Here is a 12,273-nt window from a genome sequence, read left to right on the forward strand (position 1 = left end):
AAGCTCTTTTATCGACCACCGCTAAATACCCTATAGAACGCGTGTGTCTGAAGAATTTCTCTATCCCTGTAGGATCTCGCGTGTCTAATCAAGAAAATCTTTTTCTCGGAACGCTGCCGAAATCCATCATTTTAGCAATGACGGAAAATTCAGCTTTTTCAGGTGCATACGACAAAAACCCCTTTGCTTTTAAACATTTTAATCTGGAATTTTTGGCTTTATATCGTGACGGTGTCCAAATCCCATCCAAACCCCTGCAACCGGAGTATGAGAGAGGATCTGCCGTGAGGGACTTTTATCAACTGGTATTATCTACCGGTAGACATCTTAAAAATCATCCTCTGGCGATAGATCGTCAGGATTTTCTCAACGGATACACCCTCTACGGGTTTAATTTAGCGCCCGATGAAGATTGTTCGAATCACGTCTCTCTAATCAGATCGGGGAACATCAGACTGGAAGCCCGATTCAGACAACCTCTCAGACAATCCATAACCATCATCGTATATGCGATTTTTGATTCGATCGTCGAAATATCCAATCGAAGACAGGTGCTGGTCGATTATTACTGAGAGTTGAAATGAATACGGTTCAACTAACGGCAGTCATGGATAAAATCGCACACAACACGTATTTTTTAGGAGTGCTTCCGTCCGATCACCTCCCCAAATCACCTTTAAAGAATTTACCTGTCATGCTTATTTTTAACACGGATCCATCCACAGAACCGGGTCAACACTGGGTAGCCATCTACATAAACAACGATCGCATTAGCTGTTTTTTTGACAGCTTCGGTGGAAACCCTAAAGATCAGCGTTTTCCAAAGACCGTCCAAGACTTTTTAAAAAACAATTCTATTTGCGTACGATACTCTAACAAACAGGTTCAAAACATTGCATCAGACGTCTGTGGACAACATTGTGTGTTTTTTCTGTATCACATATCAAAAGGGGTCGATTATGAAAATATTGTTAAAATGTATTATGATGATTCGATTAAAAATGATGACATGGTTGTTCGTTTTGTAAAGAGACTGAAACCTAGACTCTGCGAGACATTTAACTGTAATCAGTGCGTCCAGATCTGTAAATCTCTGTAAATCATCTAGAACGTTTCTATAATTTCATGTTTAATAACTAAAAGACAATGTATTAACACACGTACTGTATAAATGAAAGATGTGATTAATAAATAAAAAGATGTAATCACAAATGTATCTGTGTGTGTGTGTGTGTGTGTGTGTGTGCGTGAGTCTGTGTATAAATAAAAGACATACGTAATCAGTCATGTTGATAATTCAGCGCAGGTTTAATACAAACATTTCAATCATGTTTACAAAGAAATTATGTTAAAAAGACAACCAGGCGGTAGCATCAAGAGCCGGCGAATTAAAAGCGGGTCCAATGGGGGTATTGGGTTGTGACGTAACCGCAGACTTCTTTTTACCTCTCAGTTGTTTCAACGAAGAGGGTGTCTTTGGCGACATCTGGTGGGTCTGTGTGGGTGATTTTCTTTTCAGGCTCTCGACAGCTCGTTTAACTTGCGTATTGCTTATAGTTGAAAATGGTATGTTTAAAAGGGCGAAGGCGTCCAGAAATTCGTTCCAACCGCGAGGTCTGTATTCATCACGGATCGTGTGAGGGGCTGTTATACTTTTAACCAAATCCAATATGTGTGATCCGGAGATTACACGTCCTTTAAACACAAACTCTCCAGATTCTGTCCATGAAGACAATTGCTTAGCATTAGACATTTTATTCAAAATGAATTTAATGTTTTTTAAACTCCTTCGTGGTACGTTGTTTAAGATCTCGTCGACGATTTGATCCTCTCCATCACCGTTATTAGACCCCGGGGCAGGTGCGTTAGTACTCGGCGTGACAGGTGGTTCAGCAGGTGCGTCGGGACGTGGGGTGTCCTGTTTCGGGAGCGTGAGAGTTAAACCACCGCTCTCCAAATCGCCCTGTTTTACTATAGTTAAATACCTCTGCAGAATGTTGGCGTAAAGTTTAGCTTTCCCGTGTGGATCTAAATCGGTTCTTTGTAATATTTTTCTTATAGCCTCGTCCAAATCGTTCTCCACAACTTCTTGGATCGTCTCGCGAATATTCCCGGACCTTAATTTATCCAACTGGTTCTGAGGAATCACGTAATGCTTTTCAGCATATTCCATTCCTAATGTTGTCTGGATGTTATTAAACTTGTGATAAATGGTATGGCCACGCTTAACAGGGGTACAAGAAAACCGCCTCTCTGATTAATCAGTCGTTTTTTTCTTATGACGCTAATCTTTTTATTCGCAGCGTATTTGATTTCATCTTTTCTCTTTTTTAATCTTCGGAACTGCACCGTGTTTAGTGGTATGGTACCGCGGAGTACGTTAAGAGCTATCTCGCACAAGGATAAAATCAGTTGATCTGATGCCGTATGTAAAATGACACGTCGCTGCCTTGGTGAGGCTTTATATAACAGTTTTAAAAGAGGTAGGTTTTTACAAAGCCTCTCGCTCATTTTCTTTCTTATTTCCACCAAAGTTTACCGCGTTCTTTTCTGCACGTACACCACCTGCTGATCTGAAAACAGACCTGATCTGAGACGAAAGCGCTCAGGCGTTTTAGCTTTAAAGTCGATCAAAAGGAAACCAAAGGGTTGATTGGTTGCATCCTGATAACATTCCATAAAATATTTGGTATTCCCTGGAAAAATCTGACGACCTAAAACCATTATTTGCATGGAATCTCTCGGGCTTTTGTACAAAATAATATAGTGCGTGTTCAGTGTAATAGTTCTGCTGGTTTTACCTTGAAAAAACAGATTCTGAGTTATCAATATAATGGAAAATGATTTATGATGGACATATTTCGTGAATGCACGTGAGAGCTCATCGTTCGAATATGCTGATTCCATTAAATCATCACAAAATAAAATAGATTTCTTATTAGGAGGTAATAAATTTTCATCCGTTAAAGATTTTGGAATGCCTTCAATAAATTTAATATCAAACAATGACAAGAGTTCATCATACAAAGGTTGCCAACAGCTGTATAAAAACACAATATTATCCAATTTTACATCAATCAGCTTATCTGCATTACACAACAAATTTTTTACAAAGACAGTCTTTCCGCTGCCGGAGGGCCCGGAGATCACTGCGGAAAAAGGAAATTGAAAACGAAAATCAAAACGTTCTTCAACATACACATGGTGTGATCCAGACATGTTGTTAATATCCGTAAGGTAAAGTTGTGTAGTCGGTCAAAAGAACCCGTTTGTCATAAACCACTTTGAACCTTTTCAAAACTGATCTATTATGCAATGTGAATTTTCTTTTATCACGCACAATGGTCTCTGTCCGTGTGAGCAGGTGTGTCGTGTCACGTGATGTCACATAACCATGTACCAGACAAATCATACTTTCTAAGGTAACGATTTGGGCGTTCGAAAAATGCAAGGTCACGCCTTTAGCTTTAAGGGTGACTTTATTTTTTACAGTTTTAAAACCGTACGATTTTGGTCCGGTCGCGGCGAATTCCGTGATGCTGTCATCTACGTCAAGCTCGTTAGTCAGCTCGCCTAGATATGATCCTGTTTGAGGCATCCATTCGCCTTCTTTTGTTGAAAAGATAACGCTGTCTGTATCTACGTAAAAAACACGAGATCCTAATCTGTCCATAAGATCGTATAATTCCAAACGACCGTAAGCCGTGGTGAATGATGCGATAAACACGTTAACATCGTTCGCGGGGGCGGGGTCCGTGTCTGCACAACACCATTGTACCAGCGCCACTGTGTCCGACACGAATGAGAAATGTTTAATGTCGTGACTGTTTCCAAATATATAACGGCTGAAATCTCCAGGTTCAGTTAAAAGTTCAGTTGTTGGTAAATTACACCTAAGCCCGAATCTCCCCCAAAGAGCATTTAACAAATATTTATTTATAGATCTACGGGCGGGGTTAAGGGCGATTTTGTCGATGTCCAGATGAACGCCCTCCTTCTCAAAATAGGCTTTGACGTAGCACTGTTTTTCGTCATCTGTCACCACGTGCGGAGGAAAACCTGAAGCCTCTTGTTTGAATTTGAGAAATGTCTTAACGTAATCGGTGAATAAACTGTCTGAGGTCTGCGGAAAATGCCACACCTCCACAATTTTGACAACCTTATATCCTTTAACCACGGCGTGTGTGAGTTCTACGCTCGTCCAAACCCCTGAAAACGCACGCTCTTCTTCTCTGTGTTGACAGCGCACCTGTAGTTGCTGCTCTGCGCATGTGCGACACAGAGCAAACAATAGTTTCCCCTGTGACGATTTAAAGGGGATGAGAGGATGAAGCAGTTTATGTGGGGGTAGTACAGTACATTTAATAAGTCCGAAATAAGACTCGATCGGTTCAAAATCTTTTAAAATTATTTCAGGATGACCGATCGGGTAAGTTTTACGCGACTGTACGAAAGGATACAGCGACGTAAAGTCCAGATATGAAACGCGTTCGCCCTCTGCGGTTTTATGATAAAGTTTTAGGGCATTCGTCCGGCCACCAAAAAGCGATTCCCGAGGGTTCAGTCGTTCAGGAGCTGTGTAATTACTCATAAAAGCCATAACATCAGGGTCGTTTTGTTTGGCTTTCTCCCACTGGCATTCCCATATAGTGCGAACTTTGAGATTGTAAGTTTTACGTAAGACCTCCATTTTATTATCAGACTGTCTTCTGAGTACACCGTAGGGTATTTTTGATACAGGATTTAACTCGTTAGGGTTGAAACGGCAACAATGACCGTGCCAGAAACAACCCAGGAATTCCAAAGCTATTCTATCTCCGTTAATCTCATAGTATCCGTCCACATGATAAGCACCAAATCCTACTTCTCCGTGATTTAAGGCGTGATGAATATCAACATTTTTGGTCGCTTTAAGGTATTCCAACCACTGGATGGACGGGGTAGAAAAAGCTTTGTACTGGTTAAGATACGCCTTTCTGTGAGTTAAGGCTACGGTGTCTTTGGGTAAAAAAAGGGTTTTAAACACCTTCATTGCACAACCGGCAAGCGTTACACAGCCAAAGGGATCCACGTTTGTGCATTCGATAAATTCCCTTCTGTATTTCATACACCCCTCTCGCAACAAAACAACATCGTTCTTGCAATACATTGCGAGTTGTTTTTTGAAGTCAAACACCTGCCCTACCACGCTCTGGTACCAGCTGTCGAATTTTATCTGATCAGAACCAGACATCGTACTATATCCGTAATATTCTTTAGGCGGATACACCCCTACATAATCTGCATTTTGCAAACGATTAAAATGATGGGGAAAGAAACCTTTTTCGTCTGTGTTTAGGTTTAGAGCGACTGTCATTTTGGACAATTTCATAGACAAAAAATTGTAGCTGTCAATATATCGCTGTTTAAATGCGTGATCGTACATATAGGACAGTCTACATCCTTGCAGTATGATTTTTGGCGTCAACCCCTGATTTGTAAAATACTCGAGCAATATATAAGAATCGAACCCCGATGCGTTGTGAGCTATAAATGTAAAGTCAGCATATTTTGCCCTTCTGAAATGTTTAATCAGTTTGTCTATACAGTCGATACCTCCGGCAGTAAACTCCTCACCGTCTTGCGAAATGGCACACACGTAATTTGCTACATGTTTACCATTTTCGTACATTGTCTCAAAATCATAATAGATATACTTTTCACTATGGTCGTCAGGTTTTAGGGGTTGTATATAACATGCGTGATGGCCTTCATCTACCAGAATCTCGTTGCAATTCGTACATTTGGACGGCGTGCAGACATGTGGTAATAGTTTATCTGCTGACCATTTCGTGCTGTATTGTCTGCAACACTTATCGCAGTATTTCAGGAGGTCACACCTAGATCGCCCACCGTCGATTTGCGGTTGTTTATGCGTTTGATAACAGAAGTCAGATCTGCAATATTTCATGCAGTCCTCACATTGCAACCATTTCTTAGCCTGTGTGAAGCATTGAGGGGTTTTACACGTCTTACATGTAAATTTGCAATAATGTAAGTTAGGATCGTTAAAGCCTTGATAGCAGTACTGGCAGACATACCCGTATCCTAAGAACGCTTTCAAGTTTTTTATCATGTAGTAATGATCCTCGTGTAGATATAAATGCACGGTGTTCTGATGGGTTTCATTTGTGTTTTTATACACATCCAATTTACCTGAACACGGTCTGTGAAAGATTACTATTTTCAAGTCTAACATCATTTCGAATTTATATACGTCATGAAAGGCGATTTTATCTTGCACCCCATAACCCAATGTTGTGTGTATGTCCTCGGCTATTCTGTACAACTCCTGGTCAGGAGTATGCGGGTTTAAAAAATGCGCTAGACAAATACTGAAACACATATTGTCTGATATATTTTTTGGGATGAAAAGATTCATCCTATTTTTTTGGATGACCATGTTATGTGCCAAATCGGTTAATTTTCTACGACCCCCTCCTCGGTTATTTCTCGCCACTGATACGCATAACTGTAGTGCAGAATCGGTCCCCACGTCCGCGTTGCTTTGAGCGGCTCGTTCTATCTGATCGAGAAACGTAGCAACGTCGTGGTTATCATCCGGTGTTAGAACCGCGTTAATCGCTGTGGGGAGACTCTCTCCTTGCAGAGACACGTTCATAAATCCGTCTTCACCACCCATCAGTCGTGAAAAATCAACGATCTCGTTCAAAATATCTTGCAAAAAGATATTATACGCGGCGTAATCATCAGTGTCAATTTCACGGAAATTTAAAGTTCTACGAATTTCTAACCCGTTAAATTTCGGTCTAGAAATAATTGTAAAATCACCAACACGTCCTCCTTCATTTATTAGTCTGTCTCTAAAGTTTTGACTGAGACCCATTTCTGGAGCAAACCGGTCATAACCTGAGGAGTCGTCGTTAGACGGACCCGCACCGGTTTGTTCACAGTCGTTTATAGACATCCCTAGCCATTCATGTTGAATATCTACGAGTTCGTGTAATCTTTCGATCGTGTTAAACGAATCTGGTTGTAACATCTGTAACTGATTACGAATCAGATCGCGTAATTGACCTGCATTATTTTGAAAATCGCGTCTGGGTCTCGATGTTCTCTGTTCCTCCTCTGACTCATGGTTATGTAAATCGCCGTGACACCTTTTACTACTCATTTTGAAAATTTATTTTTAAATCAGTAAATACAAAACAGTCCAACCTTAAAGACAAACGCACCCTCTTGAAACCGTCACAATGGTTCACAACATAGCGTAAGCAGATATGTCAACCGGTTGTAAAATGAATCAGAAACAGATAATAATAATAACCAAATACAAATCAATACATATGAAATGTTGATGATATAAATCAAACAATCAATGATGAGAAGAAATTGTCATACATGCTAATAACACAAATAAAACAATGATAATCCGTTGTCAATAACAAATGGTGATGTTTGTATGAAAAATCCGATACATTTCACCATGAACTAGCTACTAATAACACGAATAAAACAATAATAATCCGTTGTCAATGACAAATACTAATAATTGTATGAAAAATCAATACCTGTAACATACAAATAATGTAAGATATATAAATATATATATATATTTATATATATATATTTTTTTTTTTTTTTTTTTATCTCCCACCCATCATTCGATCATGCAATTCTACTAACATTCTTTGTAAAAGATTCAAACGTTCAGATAACAACGATAAGGCGTTAACAGTAAGAGATAATTCCACTTGATGTTCACGGACAGAATCCGGTACATGAATCATAGCGCGTTGAAACTCTCTGAATTGGTTATACAATTGTTCGTGACAGTTTCTCCAAAATTCAGCGGCGTGCCTTAAGGCGTCTGTATGTTGTTGCTGGCAATCGATTACGTTTCTTAAAATCGAAATTACATCACCTTGACTGTTAGATGCAATCTCTTCTACTTCCCGGTATGATAAGGGCTGTCCAGCCAGGTCGAATAGTCTCTCAAAGTATCGGTTAAGACGGTTCAGCGCCTCACGATCAAGTCTCCTATTTAAATCACATTCGCGAAACAGTTCCTGGGGTAAATCCTCCTCCTCCTCCTCCGTTTCCGTATCAGCGAACGAACCCTGATCCCAAGCATTAATCATGGAATCAGTCCAGGCTGTTAGGCTTCCTTCGTCATGACCTTGTTCTGAAAACAAAAGAATAACAATAATGGTTTTATTAATTTATTAGATAAAAGCGGAACATAAGAATAATCTGATTTTCTGTTTTAATACATACCATTATTTTCTGAACTCCTTAAACGACTAGTGCTTGGCGCATCAGCATCCTGTTCAGGTAATCTCAGACGTTTTACGCCTTGACCACAACCATATATTGGTTGCCTGGGAGAACCGGTCTCTGTCCTACGTCCACTCTCACACTCGGTAAGCGTGTGAACTCTTTCTGTTGAACAGTCACCGTGGGAGGTGTCGGACTGTGCGACGTTATCTGGTTCGTGACGTAAATCCGTTCTCACCGCGACCTCCTCTGCCGCGACCGCGACGTCATCATCCCCTTCGCCTGTCAAATAATTAGAGACCGTTTGAGACCCTGGAACTTTTTTAAGATGTTAAGAAAAAAATCTGTATAACTCACCATTAAGCCCCACTTCGTCACCATGTATAAATAGTTGTGCTTCATCAACTGTATAAATGATAAGGATTGTTATTACCCTATTATGGGTGGTTATTAGTTGTTAAACTGTTCAATAGCCAGATGTAAAGACTTACATATATCTTCAAGGATTTGTTCCAAACCCTCGTCAAATTCGATATTCTCGAAAGTATCTGAAGATAATAACATACTGTTAAACAAATATACATTAAAATATTCATTTTAAACAAAAATATCATCATAAATATCATCTGTGAACAAAACACAGACTTACCGTTGTAATTGTTAGCCATTGTCCTTAGGTCGGCGCGGTATTTTGTTGTCGTGGGAGAAACAGAGTTTACAGATAATGAAGATGTAATAGACTGTGGTTTTTAACGTTTCAGGGAGTGTGACGTTTTCAGCAATTGTATCGTAAACCGTTATCGTAAAAAAAAGATTCTGACTTTTGTAATAAATCAAAACAGTTCCCGCTCAAATTCACCACCCGCAGTTATCCATCTGGTCTTCATCAGTTTACTGAACTCTGTTGGAGATGGGTTGAAACGGATTTAGATCTTTCTTTTTTTTTCTTTACAAGATAATTAGTTCGCGTTATCCTCGCGTGTAGACCCTGTTCTTTCCTTATCTAGAAGTGTTTAAATTCGACGAGAGGTTTTAACCATCAAAATCTCAGAATATCTGTTTATTGATGTAGTATGATGTAACCCATTTGTTCAAATACACGTTTGAAGCAGGGACTGATTTAATTCTTATGTCGGGAAGAAATATAAGTGGAGTGATAATGCGGTGAATGAACCTCCGACTTAGACGCACAGACATGCAGCCAGCCAGGCACGCCTCATAAATGTTTAAAGCGGACATCCTTTGATCGCTGAACATGTTAGAAAGACCATCTGTTTTAATCAATGGACCGCGTTCTAACAAAGTTTACGACGCCAGATCCCCTCAAAAACTCATTAGATTGCAAATGAGTTGAATCCCAGAAACTTTACCTATTTTACAACGTTGATCAGATAACGCCGTTTCAGTCCCCGTGCGACCAGACGCGCAGCGCACTTTCTCATTCGGTCGGTCTGCGTGAGACAAAACATTTACATTCGTAAGATGTTGTAGAAAAAAAAGTTTACCACCCCTCTAATCACGACTGAAAATCCAAAACATTTGCTATCATTTCAGTTTCTTCCCGCACGTGTATTTTAACCGATGCAGCACACTAGAAGTTTTAAGATTGACAATATCAAAGAGTAAATAAATAAAAGGTGTTAAGTATGAATAACTAAAATAAAATAAAATAAAACAACACTTTCCTGGGTTAGAGGTGAATGTTTAGAAGAAGCTTGTGTAACCTCATTTTTAAAACGAAAAAAGTCTGGGTTATACCACGGCAGAAGCTTGACAGATATCAAAGGTCTATTATAGGAATTAAGACGCTTAAATAAAATAAGAACATTTTTCAAACAATGTTTTTGAAAACAATATTTTTCCCCTGTGTCCTAGAGGTGAATGTTTAAAAGAAAAGTTGTATAGATTAACCTAATTTCAAAAGTGAAAAGCTTTATGATGAATGGTGAACGGTTTCATTAATTGAGAAATGTAAAATATTTATAAAATAACTTTGTTCTAATGTTAAAACATTACTTTAATTTCTTTAACATGGAAATCTTCAGACCGGTCTCTCCTTACAGCATTAGAGGGCGGTGCTGCGGGTGTGTCCTGACAGCGGCCCGCAGCTCATTCTCAGTTTTGACACAGAAGCGTGAGGTTGTGTAAACGGTCGCTGCCTAAGATAGACATTTGTTTAACTTTTCTAAGTTGGGACAAAGACTAGGTTTGCAATTGTAATGTGAGAAGATTTTACAGCTATCTTATGCTGGTGTTTTAACGGTCTGATATTTTTTATTTCACTTCACGGTAAGAGAACTCGTCTCTATATTATTTAACTTTATGGCTGTTATAAAGTCAAACTATTTTTTTAAAGCAAGACATAGTTTTTTGATAAATATCTTATTGTTTTAACTAACGCATCCGATTCTTTTTTGTTATAGATAAACGAACGTGCTCTCAACTCTTCTATTTATTTAACTTTGTCAAACGATCTAGTTTTAAATTCTAATGATAGGAAAAATAGCGTATCTAATGTTTTTTTTATTTGTTTTAGTTTTTCCTAAAACTGTTTTAACAACACTACTGTCCACTTGTAAGGGAAAAACATACGTACCATCGTAAGATAAAAACGAATCTATATTATTTAACTTTGTACCTGTTTTAAAGTCACAACTTTTTAAAACCGCAAAATAGGTTTAAACGAACGCGCTCACTTCTTCTATTTAACTTTGTCAAACGACTTAAGATAGTATCTAATGCTTTTTTGGTTTTATTTTCTACGTTTTTCCTGTTTTAAGTCTACACTTGTAGGGAAATAAACAGTCTTTGTACGTACATGTTTGATGGTTTTTTTCTTGATGTGTATGTGAAAACACTTTAATAAAATATCCCTTTACCCATTTAACACAAATTCATCATTTAAAGTTTAAAGCACATAACATTGGCCCCACACACACACACACACACACACACACACAGTCATAAATTCTTAAGTTCACCATAAGGTCAATAAAATGGCCGCTTAGAGACGGTGGGGGCTAGGGGTGTACAAACAGGTGTCCAAACAGGTGTCCAGTTATGGGAGGGGGGTGGAATTTTTATGAGGGTAATAAATCAATAATCCTGACACAACGTATACTACCATCTCTCTTATATATATATATAGTCCCCTCCATAAATATTGGAACAGTAAAGACAAAATTTCTCTGTTGGCTGTGGAGTCAAGACATTTAAAAAATATGATTAAAATATGATTATGAGACAAAACTACAGAATGGCACGTTTTATTATTAGCTGTTTCATCACATACATGTTTTACCAAATAAAAAGAACAGCACTTTTAGAGTCCATCCCACTCATTGATGTGAGCATAAGTACTGGGACAGTTGAACATAAGGCAGATATAAAAGATTAAAAGCTATTATTTAGTTGCAGATCCCTTGCGCTCAATCACAGCAGTGAGTCTGTGACTCATAGACATCACCAGACTCTTGGTCTCATCCTTTGAAATACTTTTCCCAGCCTTTAATGCAGCCAATTCCAGTTGTTGCTTGTTTTGGGGAGTTTCTGCCTTTACTCTCCTCTTCAGCTGGTGAAATTCATGTTCAGCCGGATTTAAATCTGGAGATTGACTTGAGCAATTTAAGACTTTCCATTTCTTTGCCCTTATAAATTCATTCTGCTACTGTCATCATACATTAAGTCATCAGTAAATTTGAGAGGGCCTCTTCCAGAGACAGCCATGCATGCCCATACCATGACACCACCTCCACCATGCTTTACAGATGAGGCTGTATGCTTGGGATCGTTTGCAGTTCCTTTTTTTTCTCCACATTTTTGCTTTCCCATCACTTAGATAAAGGTTCATCTTTGTCTCATCGGTCCATAAACACAGTTCCAAAACTCTTCTGGCTCACCTTTGTGCTTTTTTGCAAACTCTAATCTTGCCTTTCTATTTTTGGTGCTGGTCATAGGTTTTCATCTGGCTGTGTAGCATCTGTAATTCTGTGTCAA

At 38.8% G+C, this 12,273-nt stretch overlaps 2 protein-coding genes across 2 annotated transcripts in view; one reads left to right on the top strand and one right to left on the bottom strand.

Annotated features, from left to right (window-relative positions):
* LOC306846657 (potassium voltage-gated channel subfamily KQT member 3-like) overlaps positions 1–12,273 on the top strand; it is a gene marked incomplete at both ends in the record, with an annotated part of 57,513 nt that overhangs the window by 34,079 nt on the left and 11,161 nt on the right. The window lies entirely within an intron of this gene.
* On the bottom strand, positions 7,647–9,397 carry LOC306845751 (uncharacterized protein; the record flags this gene model as incomplete). The annotated part of the gene is made up of 5 exons (XM_079378730.1): positions 8,927–9,397; positions 8,769–8,825; positions 8,635–8,682; positions 8,278–8,559; positions 7,647–8,185 (listed from the first exon to the last, which is right to left on the bottom strand). The coding sequence occupies exons 1-5, from the start codon at positions 8,943–8,945 to the stop codon at positions 7,647–7,649; spliced, it is 945 nt and encodes a 314-aa protein (XP_079234856.1). The 5' UTR covers positions 8,946–9,397.

Source organism: Barbus barbus (assembly GCF_936440315.1).
Source record: "Barbus barbus genome assembly, chromosome: 26".
In the NCBI taxonomy this organism is placed as follows: Eukaryota; Metazoa; Chordata; class Actinopteri; order Cypriniformes; family Cyprinidae; genus Barbus; species Barbus barbus.